The following is a 23,857-nucleotide window of genomic DNA, read 5'->3' as shown; positions in this document are numbered from 1 at the left end:
CTAAAACTGACGGGAATACAATGTATGTAGTTAGTGTATCAATGTCTAACAATGAAAACAAATTATTGTCATTGTTGCCTAATACATAAACCCCGTCACGTACCTATTTACAACATCGGCATAAATTTTAAATTATGCTTTTTAAGTTCACGGAATAACAAAATAGTAGAGATACTCAAAGTACCTACATATAGTATACACACTTATTTTATGCTCTCATATATTAGTTCACTATAATAGTATAATATGTAGGAATACCTATCACCTATATAGGAACTGTTGCTTATATTATTTTACTTTTGTATAAACAAGTCCAACGCTATTTTAAGCCTATGGAAATATGCATTACACGGTAGGTTTTCTATACACATTACCCATTTATGTGTTAATTTCAATTTGCACATCAATTTCTAAAAAAATCGCGCAGTGTATTCATTATAATAATTTATCATATGATCAATTTAAGTAATAATATATATTATATGTATATAGTTGTTGTTTACTTTTTAAAACAAGTTAATCACTAAAGTATAGGAACAGAAGAATGGGAACTGCTTTATTTTAGTAAATATATAATTTTCTACTAACTTTCAACACTGATGAGATACTAAATATGTTGTATTTAATAATTTATAAGTAATAAATATCAATATTAATGTTTTTTTTTTAAATATTGGTATATATTATATCAAAACATGTTGTTTTGTATAACAGTAAGAGTTACCTATAATAAAACAAGTATATCATAATCATTTAGGCCAGCGCTTTCAACCTGGGCCCTGAGGTCGCGAATCACAACTTCCTTAGTGGCAAACTAACTATTTAAAGTCACAACACATGACATACACTATACATGAACACAATGAACATAAGAAAAATATTTTACACTACAATCCAAATATCTAATTTGGAATATCATCAGTCATCACTATAATAAAAAGTTTAAGAATCACTGTATTTTAAACATAATATGTATAGTAAAGTTATTATACTAAATGCTATTTTATAAATCATAATATTTATTACGATGACTGAATACAAATTATGATATTTATTAATTTTAGGCATTATATTCTCAAAATGAGATAGTATATTTTATATAATATGTATAAAATATATATATATCTTAGAAATGGATTATAAATATCTAATATCTATAATAAGTAATTTTTTGGATCTAATTAACGTAAATATTCGGACGCTGTTTCCTAGAACAATATTTTTCTACAAGAGGTTTAAATCCTAGAGGTTTAACATTTAATAACTCCCGATTACCTTCTCAATCTTCCGTATATATTGTATGTAATAGGTATACAGAATACGCAATAAAAAACAATTAAATTATACCAGCTTCCACTCTGTTAAAATATTAAAACTAAAGTTGAGCATTTGCATTGTAAAATACTTAAATACCTATAGATGATAGAGTAAAAAATAACAGACTGAGCTGATGATTACACAAACCGGATGTACCTGGCTAATAATCAAACTAACTTAAGATTCTGAATTCAGTTTCAGTTAGACTTAATTTTTATATTTATAACTGTAGCTAATTAAAAGGTAGATATAATTTATTGTGAATTTTAATAACTACTGAATACAATATTATTTTTAATTTTTTAAATATAGTTATTTATAATTAATACCATTATTAATAAATTCTTATTTATTAATATAAATAAGTATCTGGTATTTAAAAAAAAAATCGTCATCCATTTAATTATAAAAAATGTTATTGATAAATTAAAAATTTTATTTAATCTTTAAAATATTAATTATGGTTTAAATGTATACTTTTTATGTAAATATTATTAATAATGTATTGGTTTACCGTAATATACGAAATACAAGTATTGTATAGCCTGTAGGTATAGATCGTAGATACACATTACATATTTACATTACACACGCCTATCCATATATAATATTCCCTCGTGGACTTTAAACACACACATGCATAGTATACATATACTAGCATTAAGAACGAATTATTGTGTTACTCATGATAGTCATTATTAATATATTATATTATCGGCCATCGGGTGTCTAATTATCAAAATATTAAGGTAAAAATCTTACCTCTTTATCTGCCGTTTTGAACATATCTTCTATATTTTATGAAATGAATCACAAGGACACTCAAAATATAAACCAAAAATCATTAAATATTACCATAATAAAACTATAGAATAGACTATTATAATGTTACACATTTACACAACGATCGCGTGAGGCTCTTATACTTCCTATACCTACACGGAATTGTAATGCACGCGGGTGTTCTCGCTTCACCTATACCGACGATACTGTATCTATAGTGAATAGTCTCGCTTGCGTCGCATCGATGTCCTACATTATTCGTGTGTACCTATTATTATTTTACCTACCTACTCCATTTGTGTCATATAATATATCATGTATAGATTGCTTTATACAGGTACGGCTATTATGTACCAATATATATGTAGCGTTGTTATTATACGCGTGAACCGGCAAAGTCATCGGCTAATGGCGACCCATCGCAGACAGCTATCCTAGGATGTATAATGATATATTTTTGTATTATGTACCGTATAGTAATCATTGGCGCAATTAGGTCTAAAATATTAGAAGGGCTGCAGCCCCACAAATAAATATGTACCTAATTTAATTTACCTACTTACTTTTATGCTTTCCAAAAAACTAGGAAGATCGTCTGGGTTATTTTAATTTTCAATAGTGACAACTGTACGATGAGTACGATGGATACTTTTTTCTAAAATATTGGACGGTAACTGCCGCATGCTCGCATAATATATTTTAAACAAAAATATTATCATTAAATTACATATTATTGCGAAATAAATTTTAAAATTTTATATTTATACAATTTACTTTTGAATAATTCTGTTACAATAATTCTCTGTGACTATTGCATTAGATGTATCTCACTATCGACACTATCTTATGCTAAAATTATTATTTAAATATCTACACATTAACATTTTAGTAGGTAAGTACTTACCTATATATTTTCTAATATTTTATGTAATGAACATCAAACTAAGATTTTGTTCTACGAATCAGTTGTATAAATCTAATCATTCTAATCCTAAGTCTATTAAAGTGAGAAGGAAAATTTCACTTTAATTCAGTCTTAATTAAGTAGTTTAAATTAATAAGTAAGAATTATGTGAATCTATAAGTAAACAAACCTTAATATGTTTTTATGAAAAAAATAAAAATAAAAATTTTTGATTGATTTATAATAATATAATCATTTATTATTGTATACAAAAAGCAATTATGCGTGGAGACGGTCTGTCAACCTATATCTCTTTAGTCTTTAAAGTACATTTCATATGTGTTATTTGATATTGCTATTAAAGTAATTTATTTTACTATTAGTACTTTAGTAGGTATTACGGTAGGTTGATTCAATTTTGCCGTAAACATTGCATTTATTATATAATTAAATGTCAATATTTATGTGCATATTTTTAAAATATACTTATACTATATAAGCGCATAAGTGCATGCATATTTAGTACTTTGTAAGTGCATTAAGTTTAAAGTCCTACTTATAAGGAATATTATATTAAATTTTAAAAGCATAGCTATGAAAAGTTTCTCATAAATAGTTTTTACTGAAATCAAAAAATATAAAAGCAATTTTTACATTTTTTAAACATTTCAAGTTCAAATAGTTGGCGAAATTATGTATTTAAACTATGAATATCATTAAATAAAGTACCTATATAACTTTTACGTATATTATTATATGTTATACCTAAGGCCTGCGATAATATTTTCGGCAAAAATTCATCTTACTTTATTACTATTAGTAAAATAAATTACTTAATAATAAAATCAAAAAACAAATAGCATGGAAATATATAGGTGACTTATGAACCGTCTCCGCTTAAAATCGTATTTCGTATAGTACCTACAATGATATATCAGCTGCATCGTTTCTTGTAAATAAAACATAAACTAACTACTAACTAAGCATTCTAAGCCTGTTCATAAACTTTGAGAGTACTATTTTTATAATATCTGAGTCTGAGAATTGTAACATATCGAGCAGGACCGTATTAAGTAGGTTCAGCACACCGAGATATCAAATTTGTATCAACCCTTAACACATGAGTACATGACCAACAATGGCCAAATTAAATCAACTGTATGGTCATTTTTTAGATTCTCAGCAGATCAATTTGTTTTACAGTGTTTTTTTACGCGTGCACACCTTAAGGAGTAGGTACTTATGAAATACTTTGATTTTTAATTTTGGAGGGTGACTTTTGATCTCAAATTGGATTAAGTTGGTACTTTATGAGTGGACGACATTCCGAGACTCCGAGTAGATACCTAACTACTTTTTAAAATAATCGAAAAGAACAAAAAAAAAACGTGAATTTTTACGGCCTAATGAAGTTTTAATAAAATTAATTTAGCTTGTTGTTGTGATTCAAAAATGAATTATTGTAGTCTTGAATTTTTCACCAAATATTTATGTTAACATTTGATAGATATTTATTATATTTTATATGATAGGTAAACTTATTCACACCATTCTGCATAATTAACTTCAAGGTTATAATAAATAATAATTACCTACAAATAATATATGAAATTATAATATACCATAAAATAATTGTAATACAAAATGTTAATTGTTCTTTTGCAAAAATTATTTCAAAATTCTTTATTATTATTACTAGAAAAATAAATTACCGTTTACATACAGCATAATAAAAATAAATACAATATACATATATGTATACTAAAATATCTTTAAAAATATAGACTAAAAAATGAAAGAGACATAGGTCTTCACTCAGAATTGTTTTGCATCGCATAAGTATGTTATGATTTATCATTGAATTCAGATTTAGTACATCCTATTACAATGATCTACTAATGACAAAATACACTTGACACTTACAGAACAGCAGACACCTATTTTTTTAATGTACTTTTTTGTCTTGGTGGCTTAAGTATTCTCATCAGAAGCTTACAAAAATCCAAACCTAACAACTATTTGTTTCAATAATGGCTATTCTAAAATAAAATCATCAGATTCAATTTGAATACTTCTAGCAGTTATTTTTGGTTTGAATTTATAATTTATTTTTTTAATGTTTGAATTATTGTAGATTTGAATATGAAATAATATCTTCATATAATTTCTTATGTACATTAATTTTTTTTTAACTAGTTATTACTTCATCATAAAAACATCATAAAGATTTATTTTAAACACCATTTTATGTGGTCAACCATAATATTATGTATTTTTATTACCAGTTGTTTTTCTATTCTAACGTACTCACATTTTTATTTGTAAAGTATATTACTACATAGGTACATATCTTATAGGGAATATTATTTATATTATTATGAGATAATTTTTATTTTTTACTACATAACTACCCTTTATAGAGGTCAAGATTTAGAGTGGCTCATTACAATTTTCTTGGTAGCTCATCAGTTTGAGTCTATATTCTAGTATACTTTAATTTTGTGGAATATTCAGTTGCCTGTTTCAGACATAATAATAATCATAGTAAAAATTTACTCTAATTCGATACTACCTATAAAACATAATTGGGTATAATTTTATAATTATATTTTAGCATCTTAACAAAAAATTGGATTATAGTTTTTATAATTTAAGTAAATATCCCTGGATATAATTTAGATTAATAAAAATGATAACATAGTATAAATTAAAATTCATAGATTAATGTATTTTGTAGATTTAATCAACCAATACAATACTATAAAAATTAGTTATAATGACACAATACAATATAAATATTTAAATATAAAGTATTGTTTTTATGTTAAGTAAGTTATTTATTTAATTTTAACATCTTTTAAGGATTTTGCTACAACAGCTCCTTTATCAGCTACAGTCCAAGGAATTCCTTTATAGGTAGCTTGTAAGTTCTCATCTGTCTTCAAATCTAGTGCAATTTCTTCAAATACTTTCAATACCTTGTCTGGAGATCTTGTATATCCAGCTACGTTAATATAATCCCCTGGCACTGAACCTGGTGGTGGTTCTAGTATTTCAACATTTTCTGGCGAACTAGCACACATTACCATCGCCTCAGACAGAACACCTCTAATTTTAGATGGTTTTAAATTGCATAACAATACAACCATGCGATTAGACATTGCTTCTAATGGAACAAACTTCACTAATCCACTTACCTAGAAATAAAGTAAAATTAGTAAAATATAAATAATAGTATAGCTAAATATACACTTTTTATTTTTTATTTCTAAGAGAAATATATACTAAAAATTAATTATATTTAAATATTTTTTAATATAGATTGAAAAATATAACACATAAAATGTTTAGGTCCAATATACATACAACATTTCTTGGTTTTTCTTCTCCCACATCAATAGTTTCTACATACAGAGCATCAGCATTGGGATGCTTGGAAGCACTTAAAATTTTAGCAACACGTAAATCTAATCTACCAAAATCTACTGGTGTGGTGACAGTACTTTTTGCAGGAACAGCTAAAATATATTTTACCATATCAATTAATTAATAATTAATAATACTTTCATATTTCTATTTTAATATAAAATATAATAAATATACATTTTAAATGTATTGTATCTCTCACCAGCATTATTTTTTTTTTGTTTTTTTTCAGTTTTAAAAGGTGGATTGTTCTTTTTAACATCAGTATTATCATTTGCAATTGTTTTCACAGTCGAAATGTTTTCTTTATTAATATTATCATTGGAACTTTTTACTTCAATTTTTAAGTCCTGTAAACATATAAAATTAATATAATATTTTAAAAAATGTATACATTTCTTATTTAATAATTTAAATCAAAATAAAACAATTTAATTTAATCCACTTAATAACAATACATTACTGCAAAATTTGCGGATGGCATATGATAGAAGCCAGGAGGTTATGAAAAATCTTTATAGTTGTGAGCTCGGTTATGAGTGTATAAAATATAAAAATATAAAAGTACTCCTAACTTAAATATTAAAGTATTGTAAAAATTCATTGAGAGAACATAGAAAATGTTCTTATCTTTAAGTTTATAATATTAAAGCTAATAACACATAATTGAAACTGAACCCAAATTTGCAAGTAATTTAATGATCAAGAAATACTATTTTTATTTTATTTAATAGCAAAAAATAATAAAATAATAATAATAATACCTATAGTATATATATTGACTATATCTGTTAAGTAGTTTATATATTATATCTCGCCATCATAAAAATAATGAAGTAGTTATCAAAAGTTAGATGGTTTATATAGGATTTTGTCCTATGAAATGTATTGTTAATTATTTCTAGTTAATTAATATTAAATCAATTCAATAAACAGGTTAAATTTCTTAAATACAAAATTATAATTTTACTTACACTTCCAATTTGAATCTTTTCTTTTTTAAGTTTTGCTAATTCTGTTTCAACTTCAGCTTTTAATAATTCTTGTTCCAATTTAAGACGTTCAATATCTTGGTTGTAATTATTGGCAAGATCATTTTGAAGTCGTTTTAGCTACAATAAATGCACAAAGGAGTTAAATATAAAGATAAACAAATATAATTTTAAACGTATAATTTTATTTATTTTAACAAATTTAGCAATAACTTCAATCTGTATTCATAAAATAAATAAAAAATTTAGTTGAAATAATTAATATATAACTACATTAGCTAGAGTTAAAATCAGTTTTTATTTTCAAATATTAAATTTAAAGGATTAGGCACTTTAATACATGTTATACAGAACTTCAGGAAGTATAAAATAAGTAAAAAAGTAAAGACTTAAGTTAACAAAATATTAAATATTAAATAGGTGGTACTTTACCGTATCCAATAGTTTTGCATGAAAAATTTTTATAGTGTTTAATTGTTTTCTTGCAACATTCATGTTTATTGTGGTTATAATTTAATTAATTAAACAAAAAACACTATTTTAAATCACAAAATATTCGATCGATATTTAAAATGTAGAAAAAGCAATATTCCTAGTGACGAGTTCACTATAATGCAATATTGAAAACAGAAATCCAAAATCAGTAAAGCGTGTAGATAACAAGAATAGTATTTTTCCCGATAAGATGATTATGAGAATTCAGCATATTTAATTGCCTATATACGACTTGTACGGAGTACTACCTACAGTAAATATTAGTAGTAGTGTAAGTCGTATTTAGGGAACTATTAAATATGCTGAATTCTCGTTATTATCTAAAATACGGGAAAAATACTATTTATGTTATTTATAAGCTTTACTGATTTTGGATTTCTGTTTTTAATATTGCATTATAATGTATTATCTTTTTACATGTATTATACCCCTTGCAGCTATATAATATGTGTAATTTTAATCTGATTCTTGAGAAAAAAATTATACTAATAATAATTTACAAAAAACATGTTTAAAATATAAGAAATATTATTAGAAATATATACGTTTATAAATTGCTTTATTAGACGTTGGTAACTCAATTTCCTTTTGTGACCAAACGTAGGTACACGTTTAAAATACAATGTCTGTGTAACTGGAATCAATAAAATTAATGATATTCCTATCAAAAACCTAACTGTTAAAAAAAGTTAATGTTAAAGATAATTTAATGAAAAAATCAACTTATCAAAGTAGATAGTGATATCTAAATTGTAACCAAATCTACTCTCTCTTCAGTCTAACACCTTACTTCTCTCTTACTTTAATGAGAAACACTAATCTTTTATTTTTATTGTTTAACGTTTGATCTGACGTTTACTAGCAACCTAACCCTGCAGTAAGCAATGAAAAAGATAGAAATCAGAATAAAATAAAATAATTCAAGACCCTCTCCCGAAAAAATCAGTATATAAAAACAGGAATATCTACATTATGACTGTCTGTTAAATGCCTAATTAAAAACATATTGACGCCAAAAAAAATTACAGATCATATTCTTCATACTTGAATATCTATGTCGGATTTAGACAAAACACAGAAGGTCAATTATTCAAAAACTTGCCAAATGTTAAGCAATAAAAATAAAAAGTCATTGGTGTTTATTAAAGTAGGAGTAATGTGACGTTTAAAGAAATTTAATGGCCACAATATGGATGTCACTTATATACTTTCAATTTTATAAGACTAAATCTTTTTTCAAGTGGCTTTAATTTGGCATTTTTTAATAACTTGGTTTTTAAAATTTTTGATAAAGATTTATTTTTTCTCATAGGTATACTTATCATTTACCATCATATTATATATAATTACGGACGCGAATGAATATCAAGACTGTAGAGTGCAGATACCTCATCTATATAAAGATATGATATGATGGGTAAAAGTAACTCAATCGTACAAATACAATCTCCAAATGTGATTTAATACGAAAGCATATTTAAACTTCGGCGTATAATGATCGTACTCATAATCTTTATATCAGAAGCGGCTCGTATTACGTCAACTAAATAAGTAATAACTATAAAATAATGACAGCTGTACCATGTCATTATAATAATATTATTTATTACCTGTAGAAAATGATTTAAAATCAAATCATATAATATACTCAAGAGTCTCAATAGCTATAATGAGCTAGTTCCTAATGGTATTTCTAGTGTTGATACCGAAATGAAAGTATCCGGTATTTTTGGTGTTAACGATAATTATTATCCATACTTGTTAAAAGTATTTTAGATACGGGATAATATTTAAATTATTGAATGAAATAATATTTAATTATCTCCTGTCTTCCTTTTCTTCTTATTTCTAACTCTTCGTTTCTAACTATATGGAGCTGGCCTCGCTTGTATTACACTTAAACAGAACTTTACCCTCCCCACGTTTCCACTAACTATTTTCATATTATTCTCAAGTATTCTATTTAACAATTTCTAATCTCCTTATCTTTCTTTCTATATTTCCTTAACTACTCTCACTGCCCCTAAGTCACCTCTCCTCATGAACCACAATATGGCTGAGTTTCAACCTAGTCTTCATTATTTTATCTACAATTGATGGCAATGATGGCATAGGTACCACTCTTACACTAGTTCACTACCTTTAAATCTTAATGATTTAATTAATTATTTTATCTTCTCTAGTGACTCTACATATTCGCCTTGGCATTTTTATCTAACATATTTATATGTTCTATTTTTCTTCACGGCCCAACATTTTGATTCATAATATAACATAACTACCTAGACTCACAACTGCCTAATAAGCTCAACAGCATCCTCTTGTCACACAAAATAACGTTTCTTTCCATTTCATCCATCCCACATAATTATATTTCTGATATCATTCCCAAAACCACTATTCTTTTATACCATCGATCCCTGGTAATATCTAAGTACTTATTTGGACTTATTCATTTCACACACTACGCATCATTTACCGATTTCATCACATTATTTGCTCAATCATTGTATTGATTGTCTTCTCCAAAATCACACACAACTTCTTCAGTTTTAATCATACTTTTCCTTAATCCCATTCCCCTGAAAAATTATTTAATTAATTATTTAAATGTATTTTTCCAATAGATATTTAAATACAAAATATCCACTCAAAAAGTATTTTCCGCAAATACGGTTATTACATATTACCGAAGCAAAGAACTAAACATCAAACATGGTCCCTATAACACTGATAATACAATCTGTCGACCTTAGCGTGTTATGATTAGCATTGATATTAAACCACAAATTTCTATTTACTATTTACTATAGATTATAGAAGTGTGTATTAAACTTTGTATGTTCAATGTTAGAATGTTCAGAGTTCATGTTTATATTTTACCTATAATAAGTGATCAATGATTATAATATATAGTAATTACTAATTATCAGAAAAAACAATACATTAAACTAATACACAGAAAGCAATAGTATACACGTATATAGTATTTGTAACAAGTCAAATATAATAATTATTTATAAAAATAAATATTATAAATGTGAAACGAATCGTGCTCATTGCGCCATTTTACGTTGACCTACAAATAAAAATTATGAATTAAGGATAATTTGTTTTGAGAAACAGTAATTCAACGCTTTATATTGATTTAAAAAATAATAACATAAATTATTATTCAATATTCCGTTTTTTTTCAAGGTGGTCGCGTAGCTGTGTGAAACGCGACTTGTTCCTACTCCGCGGCAGACAACGTATTTATATATATATATATACCAATAATAATATTGTCTACTTACCCCACCTTAAAATTGACAATCAGAGTAGTATGTCAAAGTTTTGTTTTTTTTTTTTAATTTTGTTTCCGTGTTACGTGTTTACTTAAAGAAAATATAAATCTACTCGTCGGTACCGACGTACTCGCAATGGCTGGTCATAGAAAGGTAATAAAGATCATTCCACCTATTGTATTTTTGTTTGAGTATATTATTTTAATTAATTTTTAATTTTCATCTTAGTAAGTATCAAAAAAAATGTAGGTGAAACTGTAGTTACTTGTTTAATGCTTTAAGTTTTAAACAGAAGTTTCTCTAATGCATTTAATATTTGCAATTTGTTGTCAATATTATTTTGTAAACATGTTAAAAAAAACTAATGAAATACCTATAGCCGATTTCATAATTGGGTATATTACAAATTTTGTATAATTTTACATTAATTGGTTATTATACAACATTAATTTTAGTATTTACTAATGGGTATTGACTGCGTATTTACTATCTACCTACTTACCATTTTTGATGAGCTATCTCTTAAGTATTTCTTATTTATAATTATTAAGTTGTACATGAAATATCAGTTTGAGAAATAAAATAGTATATTCTTAAAATTGTTGGAATAAAAATTCTATTATATGTATTTTTAGGAAAAACAGGAAAAAGTTTTCTCAAAGAAAAGCCGTCCATCAAAAAAACCCAGAACTCGAAATCCTTGTAACTGTTTGTCATATGTAATTTCATTTTTTCGATTTATTTATGACTTAATTGTGTCATTTGTATTTCACTATATTTATAAAAATACTCCATCACAAATATTGCCCCCAGTAGAAGATCTATTGGTTCTTGATAGTTGTACAACTATTGTCAATAAAATTAAAAATAAGGAAGTTACATGTCGCCATGTTGTTGAATGCTTCATCAAACGAATTGAACAAGTCAACCCGATATTAAATGCTGTAGTTGATACACGTTTTGACAAAGCATTAGCTGAAGCTGATGAGTATGATAAACTTATTGAACTAGCTGATACAGAAGAAAAAATAAATTTAATTTTTGATGGCAAACCTTTATTTGGTATTCCATTTACATCTAAAGAAAGTACAGGAGCAAAAGGAATGGCTTTTACTTTTGGTTTGGTATCTAGAACTGGAATGAAAAGCAATGAGGATGCAGAAGTTGTTAAATCATTAAAGACTGCTGGTGCAATACTCTTAGGCGTTACAAATGTTCCAGAAATAAACCTGTGGTGTGAAACTAGAAATAAAGTTTACGGACAAACAAATAATCCTTACAACACAAATCATTCAGCTGGTGGTTCTTCTGGTGGAGAAGTATGTTTAAAATAATATAAAAATAAAGTCTTTAGTAAGAAATATTTTTTTTATTTTAGGCTAGTATAGTTTCAGCTTGTGGTAGTCCTTTGGGTCTTGGAACAGATATTGGAGGATCTGCACGTATACCAGCATTTAATTGTGGTTTATTTGGACATAAGTTGACTACGGGTAAGACAAATACTAAATTTGCTATTTATTTATTTTTATCAGATCAAATTATTTTAATTTGTTCAATATAATACTTAGTACCAGTGAAAATTCTTTCAGTGCAACTTATGTTTTATATTATGTTATATTATTATTGTTATTTATAAAGTTTATATAAAAAAAATATAGTAAATAAATCATTCAAACATTTTTGCACAGGTCACAGGTATAATATATATATTTTACTAACTATGAATACAGTTTTTTAGTTATATCCATATTCCAGATTGGATCGACTTAACTGGTTCTTTTTTTTAGGTTTACTTAATTTAATATTTACAGTTACTTAATTAAACTTACCTTTTACTTGCACCATATAAGTTCTACTTATCTAGTTCCTTGATTTTTGAAAGTAATATTTTCTATTGTATGCTATTTAAATTATATTAATTGTCCTAGTCCATGTTGTATTGTGTTATTTAAATAATTTTTGATTTTATGACTTAATATGTAAATATTTTAATTATTTCTTCAACTGTGTTGTTTGTTATTTTGTTTATGGTATATAATAAGTTCAACCAGAAAAAAATATGTAAATGCATAATAAGTTGTTGTACTAATTATAAGTTATTACTCATCAGTCACTATTAATCACTAATCATGAAGTCTTTCTAAGTAACAAATGTAAAGGTCGTTACTTATTGACTAATTGACCTATAACAATTTGTACATAATTTTATGATATCCTAGATTTAACACCAATTACATTTATTTTTTTATTAGTGCTAAACATTACAAAAGTTATTTATTTTGGGGATATGATCTATGGATCCATTATATCATGTGTGCTCATGATAGGGTAAAAGTATAACCAATTTTGATTAAATTTGCCTGCCATTAATGTCTGGACACCTATGTTTATGATGGTTAAACTATTGTTATTTTTTTTTCTTCTAATATAGATACTATATAGTATATCTTTCCAGTAACGGATTGACTAAAATATCCGCCCAGGAAATTACCATGTGACAGGCCCACCAATTACATTGGTTCAGAGTTATAATACGACTATCGGCTCACATAAAACTTTCTGGTATCCCAGTGGGCCAATCTGCCACTGCATCTTTCTACCTTTATTGTATTATGTTGTTAAATACATTGTGAAATACAATAATTAATTTTATCATGTTGACATCCGCTGATCAATATTGTTTTTTTTTCATAATTATTTTTACCATTTTTCAGGTTTTATAAATACAAAAGGTATGACATTTAGAAAAGGCACGGAAAAACAAACTATGGTTAGTGCAGGACCTATTACTAAATATGCTGAAGATTTAACCCCAGTAATTAAAGCTTTCCTTGGACCTGAAAAATCTTTGGAATTAAAAATTGGCCAAGAAGTAAGCATATAAGCATATATTATTTAAAATTTTAAAACAATTTTTAATTTTACAGTTTAATAAATTTAATAAATTTTATGTTTCTTTAGGTTGATTTGTCTAGTTTAAAGTACTACTATGTTGATAAACCCAATGATGCACGAGTCAGTCCAATTAGTGATGAGTTACAAATAGTTTTAGATAATGTTATAGAGTCTATAACTTCTATCACTGAACTTCCTCCACTCAAAGTACAATTTTCAGGAACTCGTTATAGCTATAGTTTGTGGAGACACGCTATGACAAAGGAAGAATCAGATTTTTGTGCAACATTAGGAAACAATCAAGTAACTTATTTAAGACTACCTTAAAAATAATAATATTAATGTCTCTATATCTAATTATAGACTAGAGTTTCTGTATGGACAGAAGTTCCAAAAACAATTGTAGGAATTTCAAATCATTCCTTAGCTGCAGTATTGAAATTAATAGATTTGCAACTACCAAAAGTAAATGCAGTTTGGGCTGATGCTGAGATTGAAAAACTTTCAAATGAAGTATCGGTAAATATATAGATATTTTATTTTTTTTAAATATAGGACTGAGAGTTTTTGGTTTGATAAGTTAAATGTTAAATAAGAGTCCCTCTTTTACCTCCCTGTATATAAAAGAATATAAAACTATTGCAGTTTCATTTTAACATTGTGACTCGAAGCTTATAAGGTCACAGAAAAGGTTGTGTTGTGTATTGTATTCAATATGTAGATAACATTGACGTAGTCTGTAATAGTAATAAGTATAATGTATAAGAAATATAGTAAATATTTTAACTTCAAATTAAATATATTCATCTTTACCGTTACATAATGAATTGTGGGTCTGGCAGTTTTAGAATAAAATTCTATAATTTAACTCTTATAAAAAAAAATTTTAATTTCTGTTTAATGAAGGAACAATTGAGGACAGTATTGTCTCAGTGTATATCTGAGTTGTAGGTGGTTTATAGTACCAGGAACTAGTGCATGCATTTTATTAATAATATATATATTTTTTTATTAAAGGTTAACATTTTTAAATATTGTGAGTTATGGTTAGAATAATTGGCTCACAGTTTAAATTTATACCAAGACTTGCTATTAATTTAAGCTATTTACTGCTGATTGAGATATGCTTTAATATTTTAATATTGATGATTGACAAGTTTAATTTTAAATATTATAATATGTAAAGATAAAATTTACTAGTAGTAACCAAATAAAAGTAATGTTCATGTTTTAGACATTGTTGGGTGATGATAGCGTGTTATTTTTCCCTTCGTCTCCAACTACAGCAAAACATCATTATGAACCATTCTTGCATCCATACAATTTTGCTTATTGGGCTATCTTCAACGTATTAAAGCTACCAGTCACCCAAGTACCACTTGGTTTAGGTCTAAATGGTTTACCATTGGGAATACAGGTATAATTTATTTTATAGAACTTAAGATTGATAGAATAATATGAATATCCAATATTATTGTTGTATAGGTGGTTGCTGGAATGAATCAAGATCGGTTGTGTGTAGCTGTTGCAAAACATTTGGAATTAAAATTCGGTGGATGGAAACCTCCTTTTACAACAAATACCGTAATAAATTAAAATACTGTAGTATACTAGTAATATAGTATATGCTGGGGAATTTTTTATTACATTGTTTTTATTTTTTGGTTAAAGGAAATATTTTTGATATAATGTTATACTTATAAATGCTAATTTAGGTTACTAATTGTGATATTTATGTGGAATAATAGGTTTTGTTGTGATTATTTTATTTAAGTTAATTGTTTTAATATTATATTTATTTTATACCGTATACATTGAATACATTCCAAACAATAAATGTTGGACTTTTTCTTATAATAATATTAATAATTTTAACTGTATAGTAAAACCTCTATTTACAGACACCATTCATAAATCAAGAAATTCACATGGAGTTTTTAATTTTTTTACAGCAGAAAATATTTATATTTTAATCTCTTATTAGTGTTTGTCATTATGTACAAACATATCCATAAATTATTTTTATTTATTTGTAGAGGTTTCACTGTTAATATCTATATGTGTGTCTGAATATATTTTTGAATAAGGGCCAAGGCTATTACTACAATACTGAATACATCACTATATTATTTAACATAATCATTAACCATAGAATGTTATCTTAATCTGAATGTTTTTCAAGTTTTTTGCTCATTTAAAACCTATAATACCATATGTATTGGCATTGGATATACTTGTATAAATTTAATACATTCAATTACTTTTTACAAGGTATTTTAAGACTGTTAACAAACTTAGTATTTATAATGCAATAATATAATATATTATTATTTAGTATTAAAAGCAATATTATGTTGTTTAAATTTAAATTGTGTTTTTTTTTCTTTTGGTATTCAGTAAGATAATGAATTCAAAACACCACATTGAAACAGGATTTTTCATCTTGTTAAAAATGCATAACTAATTTAAAAAAAGTTTATTTTTAACTACAATAGTATAATTGAAAATTAGTATGACACAACCACCATTATTAAAAAAAAAAAATATATCAGTACAAAATAATTTAATAATCTTAAAATTGTAATAAAAAAACAAACATAGATATTGATATAATTATAACATTATTATTCCTGTAACAAATGTAGATATTGAGCATGTTCATTATTCATTATTTGGAAACATTAACAAGTATGAACTTATTATCAAGTTTAAAGTAAGAAAGTAGTAATAAAATAAAATGTTGTAGATGTAATAATATGAAATTATAACATTATTAAAACATGTTGATAAGAATGAGATGACTGTTAAATGCCTAATATTAATAAGTACATAAATAAATTATTATAAACCATTTTTGGTTGTATTTAATGGAATTGAGTCTTCATAGATTATTAGAATATAAAAAAATGTATAAATCACACCTTATTATAGGTGAATTGAGAGCATAGACTAAGGCAGGGCTGATATTGAAGAATTGATGGACTCCAGAAGTCAAATGTTAGGAGTGACATATTATAGGTTTATATTATATACAATATTATTGTGTGGAGATATTTCAAGTCCACAAACGAGCCATTAAGATATTTATTTAGATATTTGTACCATACTATTTATTGTTTATTGTTCACCACTGATTATTTGATTAAGATTTTTCATTGCATTGGTAACAAGATGAACATTGCCAAAAGCATTGTGTAATGCAATCTAGGGTTTTATCCGCAAAACTATATTCTAAATTATAAAAAGATAAAAATGAAAACATTGAGAACCAAACCAAAGAGTAGGTGATTGAAAATGTAAAGAATTTACTCACGTCTATTTTTATTCCGTTCTTGTGGGTCAATGGGGTTATAGATTGATGTCTCCGATACTAAACCACAATAACATGATATTACTTTTATAAACATTATATTATTTATTAAAATAACTTGTATATTACATACGGGTTTTTTGACGTCCAAATATTTTCCTTTTATATGTTGTGGGCGTGGCACTTTCATGATTTTCTTCAGATTCAAAATTTTCAAATTTATTATTAGTTATATCCATAAAAAATAAAAATAAGCTTACACCTCAACAAATATAAACCTTTCTTTAGAATATGTATAAACAACTGAACCAAAAGCATAGGAGCATAAAAGTGGCACAACCACAGTGGAATCAAATAGAGCGTTAAAAGCCATAGTAAAACCACAGTTAGTTTTTTACCATAAGGTTTCACTGACCCATTTAATAAGTCGTACAGTTACATTTCACTAAGCTTGTGTACACAATTTCCCATTATGATTACAAAAAAATAATAATTGATTAGTAGATTCTCTTAAATATATTATATCTTGGTAACATAGTATAATTTATAACTGTACATATTTTTAAATGTATACAATGTAAATCATAAAAATATATCATAAATGCTTAAATTTAAAAAAAATATGTTGCATAAAATTAAATTTTATGACACATATAAGCAAATAATTTATAAATCATGAATAATCTGTCTCAGTCTTAATTTTGTTCAAAAGTTTTAGCGTGTTATTAAGTTTGTAATGACTAAAGAGTTACAAATAATGTTGTTAATTTTTCCACTTCATATTCTGAAAAAATAAATTTAAATTATTTTTAACTTGTATTATTCATTATCATAATTTGATTCATTTTATGCACATAAATTATAAATATATTTTTATAAGTGAAATTTGTATAATTTTCAGGACCAAATAAAATAACCATTTCAGACAGGCTATCCATATTACTGAATATTGAAAAGTGGATAAAAATTATTTTTAGTAATGACCAACAACGATTTCACAAAAATACTTTTAAATATGACAATTTCTATACAGGGTGATTCTTTTATCGTAAACACTCATTATTTGTTTAAAAATTATGAGAAAAAATACACAAATAAACATGATATATTATATTCAATATAAGAAACAAACCCCGGGTGACAATCGATTTTATACAATTATATTCATTGAATTAACAATCAGTATATAATAGATTACATAGAATAATACCAATAGACACTCCAAACCTCCTTCCTCTAATAATCTTTGCATTCCGATCTAACCATCAATGCATAATGCACTTTTTTAAATCTCTTCTCACTCCTCTTCTTATGGTCACAACCATCCATTATACTGTATGCTCTGTAGTACCAATAACACCATATAGCACATTCTAACTTATTATCTAATTAATTATTTTCTTTTATTGGTTTATATATAAGTTTATATTTTATTGTTTATAACAGTTTTTTGTTGAAATTGTATGTACCAATATCCTTGTTTTATGCTGTTATCTATCTATGAATTAATTTCTCTATTTTTTCAATAACTGTACTACCTTATAAATTGTTGTATGGTGTTAATAAATTATATTAAATATCATACCTATGGTATAACCTAACATTAGTCATCCGGGTCACAGAATAATAATAATGATGAGTAATAAATAAATTAAATAATATAATGACATAATTAGTTATTTTTAAATAAATATTAGAACAATTGTTGAATTTAAAATTGTCAAATTCAAAGCAAAACAAGATATATGATAAATTATAGTTTAGGTAAGCATATATAATGCATATAATAGATATAGATACAGATAAAATAGTTAATATTTATTACTTACAGGACTTTTTAAAATTACATCGGCATAATAATAGCTTTCAGATTGTTTTTGTAAAGTCGTCTTGTATACTAATAATCCTCTACGATCTTTTTTCGATGCAAAATCCTAAATTAACAAATATTATAAGAGAATTTGATATTTTTCATGATTAATTTCATTGTTAATTGTTACCATACATCAATAATTATATGATGACAATGGAATTTCTTTGCCAATTCTAAACGTTCATCTGAATCTTTAATCATTTTTATATAACGAGTTAATGAAGATGATGGAGCACCATTATTGTACAATAGTTTAACAGTTTCACCAATAGGTAATGATAAAGCTAATTTATCCTTTCCAAGCCAATTCTAAAATTAAAAATAATATTACTTCTATTTTTATGATTTTTAAACAAATATTTTAATTTGAAATAAAAGCTGTTATAGTAATTAATTCAAACATCAGTTACATAAAATACATCGAAACCATAATATTGTGTAATATAGAAAAATATTTAAGGTTTAAAATTATGTATTTCAAACAACATATTACTTTATTTTAAATAAATCAAAATTTTTAAAGTTAATTTAGTACGACTACAGAATGTAATAAATGATTTGTATAAAAAGTTGTTATACATTGAAACATAACAATTCAAATTACTTTGTTTAATAACATGTCATCCACAAGAATCCAATTTTGTAGTTGGCAAAATGTCATTAACAGTGTAGCTTCTAACTGTTTAGTACTCAGGTTAAATTCATTAGCTACCGCACGACAAGATTGAATATTTTGTTGCTCCTTACATTTGTCAGATACCAGCGAAACAACAGACATGAATTGTGCACTTTTTCCTAAAACATAATAGAATATTTTATTAAAAAAAAAAAAAATTGGTTCTTGGTATATATTTAATTACCAACTAAATGAATAAGTTGTGATATAATTTGTTTATCATATTGGTCATCTGCTAGATTAACACATACATTGAATCTCTGCAAACAGTTTTGAGGATTTCGACATCCGAATTTGAATAGCATCATCTAAATAAATCAAATGTATACAAATTATAATCTATTTCATTTTTTAAACAAGTAACAGTTTGATGCAATATTATTTGTTATCTGTTTATCTTCTATTTAGTATGTCATATAAAATATTTTGTTTCATGCTTAGTAGTTGAAATTAAAATTAAGCCATAAAGATCTGTTAAAAAATATCTACTGAAAAAAGATATTAAAATGTTTTTTCTAAGTATATTCAAGTGTTTATTAGTTAGTTATTTTTTTGTAATATCATATTAAAATACAAAGTTGTTTCGCTTGTATTCAAATTCAAAAAATTTATATTGATTTAACAATAATGGCTTTTTAAAAATGTTAAATGAATAAAATTACACATAAATATTGATATACAGAAAAAACAAATTATACGACAACAAATGGTCAAAAAATATATATCATTATAAAGGTGTTGTAAAAAGTATGGTTTTATAGAAAAAAAATTATTTATAATTAAATATTATAGTAAAAAAATGTAATTATATTGTTAACACATTAAAGTTCAAAATGTCTAAAATAATATTTCTCTAAACTACTCCAAATTTCAAAAATTTATAATTAATACATTTCTAAGGAATTTTTAACCTTTTAAGTATCGCATTTTAAAATCTTTCTCACACACGACACACAGCCTCTCGAAAAGATCTGTTTATTGGCCATTCATCCTAAATAATTTTATCTTACCATTGCATCTTTTGTACGTCCCAACATTCTGTAAAAATATGTTTCACTGTATTATATTTTTGTTTAATTGTTTAGCATATATGAACATACTCTAAAGTGTCAACTAATTCATCAATATATTGTTTGGAATATAAATATTGAACATAATGAGAAGCAGCAATAGGATTATCACGTAATATACGCTGGAAAATACCTTTCTTCAAAGTGTTTGTTAAAAATATAACAACCTGAAACACCACATAAATTATAAAAATATTTATATATTTAATTTATGTAGAAATTGTATACAGTTAGTATTGCATTCCCATCTTCTGTATCCAAAGCTTCTTTTAACAACATTGTTTTTTCTTCTAAGCTGCGATATGGTTCTAGTGTATATGTACAAGACATTACAATATTTTCTATTGTGGATTTAACAATATTAAGTTTTTTCTAAAAAAAAAAAATAAGTATATAATTGTATGTAAATCAAAAATATTAAATTTTTATTACTTGAGTTGAATTTATTTTATGTTTCTTTGAATCATGCTTTAGAAATACTGTAAAATATAATAATGATTAATAAATTTACAAAATATGATTTAGAAATAAAACTCACTTTTATCTAAAATTTCTTTTGAAAGTAATTTGTCCAATGATTCAACATTTTCTAATTTAGTTTTTGTAGATCCAATTTGTAAACCTAATAAATTTATTTTTATTATTAGGCACAGTTAAAATTAGCAATAAATCTATAATAACACATATTAATGTATTATTATCAAATTTTATAATTACCTTCACATTCTGGTGGAGTTTTCTTAGTTAAATTCAATTCCTTTTCCTAAATAAAAATATTAATTCAATAATTAGAATACCTATTTAATAAAAAAAATTATAATTCTTATTCACTTTCAATTAATATCTAACTGATTAAACACATAAATTATTTAAAATATACATAGGCGTAACTATAGGGGTGCTTGGGACCCCAGAATTGTTGGGTTAATGTATGTGCTTATAAACATGTAAGTATTAACTTTATTTTTGCCTATAATATAAAAAAATATAATGTTTCATACATAAACGAATTATCATTCAAGTCAGTTGTAAACACCAATAGAAACAACGAATAATAATCTAATTAAAAAAATTTGCTATAAAAAATTTTTAGGAATCTAGCCCCCCTCCCCCTAACTTAAAGGACTAGTTACACCTATGAAAACATATTTAATTTTAAAAAGTGGTTAGATTAGTATGTTGTAATGTTTGTGCAAATGTATATTTTTATTTCCTTCAACTTTTAAGTAAATCATAGAACATATTATTACGTAGGTAATTCAATCTAGAGTCAATTTTCAACATAATATAATGCATATATTGATGTACCTATGAATTATTTAATACACATATTACCTTTACACAATATAATAATTAATTTATGAAAACATCGAACACACGTGTTTTGTCTTTATCTTATAATATAACAAATTTATATTCAAAATAATCCATTTTGTGTTAGATTTATAATAATTATAGTAAAATTACCTTATTATCATACTTAAAGTAAGTATCCCATAGGCTATTATTGATATTTAAATTTTAAAATTGTAAGATATTACTAAGTGAGATGTTGTAACTCACTTAGTTACCTTCAAAATTAATATCTACGAGGTGCACTAAACAATATTGTTACCTTTAGGTTTGATAATAGATCAATTCACTCTAATATAATAAGCTAGTAGTACGAATTTGATTCTGCTGAATATAAAATTGCCATATTACACAATTGTAAGACGGAGACAATAATAAGGATTTGACATATTCTTATAAACAATAACTTTGAATGGTACAACAAATAAACAATGCATTAATACCTCATCTGCAAAGCTAAATCCTTCAAAACTTTTTTCATTCCAATATTCGTCGTCCGTGGAGTTCATTGTAATAACACTAATAACAAATCACGGGACTAAATTGTAAGATCCGAACAATGCCTACGAAATTAATTGAATGACACGAAGTGTATGAACAGACCAACTCGTAAACTATGTACCGAAGTAGGAGACAGAAGCTCCGCAACTAAACCACATCACATCAAAGCCACTTGTGATTGAGCCTACGACGCGCCCGATAAACAATAGATAGGTATTTGATAATTAATAATAATAACAGGTAAATAAAACGAGAATTCTCCTCCTAAAAGCCACAGCTCTGCTCGGGATAATTTCAAATGAAAAATAAATAATATAAAGCTCGAACGTGGGAAACGAAAATAATAGTAAAATACGGAGTATGCGTAAGAGTAAACAAGTTTATAATAACATTATGATATTGATAAGTTAAAACGCGATTGCGGAATGACCGTCAACGCCGTGAGCTGGGCGTTTTTTTATTTTTGTCACCAGTCGGTAATGTAATAAAATGTATATAATGTTACGAAAAATAAAAAACCTTTTATGGCCTATATAATTAATATTTAAGAGTTACGCAGACCGAACGGCGATCACGGACTGTTGTCTAGACCCGGCAGGGCATGTTTATGTTTTTGCGAAAAATTTGATAAGATCCAAGTGCCGCCGGTAACGGTAACGACGGCGCACGGTCACACGAATACCGTGGAATTCTGTGCTGAACGCCGATACGAAGGCGGCGCCGCCCGAGAAGAGCTCGCCAGCGCGTGTGCGTGTGTACGTGTGTGCGCGTGGCGACATACGCGGGGCCGACAACAACACTATAATATTATATTATATTATAATATATATATATATATATACGTGTGTTGTGCATACATACATCATACACCGACTGTCCACGCGCCAGCGTTTTCTCCACCCCGCTCCCCGCACCCCCCACCCAGACGACGACCACGGCCGCGACTCACCCCGTCGTCCGCAAATGTCGCGTGCG

The 23,857-nt window shown here is 26.0% G+C and overlaps 4 protein-coding genes and 1 pseudogene across 4 annotated transcripts in view; 1 reads left to right on the top strand and 4 right to left on the bottom strand.

The window, feature by feature from the left end:
- Window positions 1-2,304, bottom strand: part of LOC132921188 (PDZ domain-containing protein 2-like) — a 36,066-nt gene extending 33,762 nt beyond the window's left edge. The window contains exon 1 of the mRNA XM_060984058.1: window positions 2,080-2,304. Coding sequence (XP_060840041.1) covers window positions 2,080-2,103 — 24 coding nt within the window. The 5' untranslated portion in view covers window positions 2,104-2,304. The remainder of the gene's footprint in view (window positions 1-2,079) is intronic.
- A 3,407-nt stretch (window positions 2,305-5,711) lies between these two features.
- Window positions 5,712-8,143, bottom strand: LOC132920449 (aminoacyl tRNA synthase complex-interacting multifunctional protein 1). Its single transcript, XM_060982852.1, has 5 exons — window positions 7,855-8,143; window positions 7,405-7,542; window positions 6,633-6,780; window positions 6,371-6,522; window positions 5,712-6,201 (listed from the first exon to the last, which is right to left on the bottom strand). The coding sequence occupies exons 1-5, from the start codon at window positions 7,915-7,917 to the stop codon at window positions 5,842-5,844; spliced, it is 861 nt and encodes a 286-aa protein (XP_060838835.1). The 5' UTR covers window positions 7,918-8,143; the 3' UTR covers window positions 5,712-5,841.
- Window positions 8,144-10,769: 2,626 nt separating this feature from the next.
- LOC132920448 (fatty-acid amide hydrolase 2-A) lies at window positions 10,770-16,468 on the top strand. Its single transcript, XM_060982850.1, has 9 exons — window positions 10,770-11,042; window positions 11,116-11,357; window positions 11,840-12,523; window positions 12,583-12,694; window positions 13,919-14,076; window positions 14,166-14,402; window positions 14,463-14,618; window positions 15,334-15,516; window positions 15,585-16,468. Exons 2-9 carry the CDS (start codon window positions 11,340-11,342, stop codon window positions 15,693-15,695), a joined length of 1,659 nt encoding a protein of 552 aa, XP_060838833.1. The 5' UTR covers window positions 10,770-11,042; window positions 11,116-11,339; the 3' UTR covers window positions 15,696-16,468.
- Window positions 16,469-16,645: 177 nt separating this feature from the next.
- LOC132923434 (uncharacterized) lies at window positions 16,646-17,727 on the bottom strand (annotated as a pseudogene).
- Window positions 17,728-17,795: 68 nt separating this feature from the next.
- On the bottom strand, window positions 17,796-23,701 carry LOC132923432 (spermatogenesis-defective protein 39 homolog). Its single transcript, XM_060987419.1, has 12 exons — window positions 22,825-23,701; window positions 21,746-21,791; window positions 21,567-21,650; window positions 21,461-21,507; window positions 21,257-21,400; window positions 21,059-21,195; window positions 20,969-20,996; window positions 20,143-20,266; window positions 19,887-20,077; window positions 19,415-19,591; window positions 19,239-19,343; window positions 17,796-18,193 (listed from the first exon to the last, which is right to left on the bottom strand). Exons 1-12 carry the CDS (start codon window positions 22,888-22,890, stop codon window positions 18,173-18,175), a joined length of 1,170 nt encoding a protein of 389 aa, XP_060843402.1. The 5' UTR covers window positions 22,891-23,701; the 3' UTR covers window positions 17,796-18,172.
- Window positions 23,702-23,857: the final 156 nt, after the last annotated feature.

The sequence above is a fragment of the Rhopalosiphum padi genome, chromosome 2 (assembly GCF_020882245.1).
Source record: "Rhopalosiphum padi isolate XX-2018 chromosome 2, ASM2088224v1, whole genome shotgun sequence".
Taxonomy (NCBI): domain Eukaryota; kingdom Metazoa; phylum Arthropoda; class Insecta; order Hemiptera; family Aphididae; genus Rhopalosiphum; species Rhopalosiphum padi.
This window is presented reverse-complemented; position numbering and strand designations above follow the sequence as displayed.

What these genes read in the sequence shown, in the direction of transcription:
- LOC132920449 (XM_060982852.1), bottom strand. Translation starts at nt 7,917, where the DNA reads ATGAATGTTGCAAGAAAACAATTAAACACTATAAAAATTTTTCATGCA. An exon ending in ACAAAAAAAAAATAATGCTG is followed by an intron (nt 6,523 to 6,632) that starts GTGAGAGATACA and finishes AATATATTTTAG; the next exon opens with CTGTTCCTGCAAAAAGTACT. An exon ending in AAGAAAAACCAAGAAATGTT is followed by an intron (nt 6,202 to 6,370) that starts GTATGTATATTG and finishes CTTTATTTCTAG; the next exon opens with GTAAGTGGATTAGTGAAGTT.
- LOC132920448 (XM_060982850.1), top strand. An exon ending in TGGACATAAGTTGACTACGG is followed by an intron (nt 12,695 to 13,918) that starts GTAAGACAAATA and finishes ACCATTTTTCAG; the next exon opens with GTTTTATAAATACAAAAGGT. An exon ending in CAACATTAGGAAACAATCAA is followed by an intron (nt 14,403 to 14,462) that starts GTAACTTATTTA and finishes ATCTAATTATAG; the next exon opens with ACTAGAGTTTCTGTATGGAC.
- LOC132923432 (XM_060987419.1), bottom strand. Translation starts at nt 22,890, where the DNA reads ATGAACTCCACGGACGACGAATATTGGAATGAAAAAAGTTTTGAAGGA. An exon ending in GATTTAGCTTTGCAGATGAG is followed by an intron (nt 21,792 to 22,824) that starts GTATTAATGCAT and finishes ATTTTTATTTAG; the next exon opens with GAAAAGGAATTGAATTTAAC. An exon ending in ACAACTTATTCATTTAGTTG is followed by an intron (nt 20,078 to 20,142) that starts GTAATTAAATAT and finishes ATTATGTTTTAG; the next exon opens with GAAAAAGTGCACAATTCATG.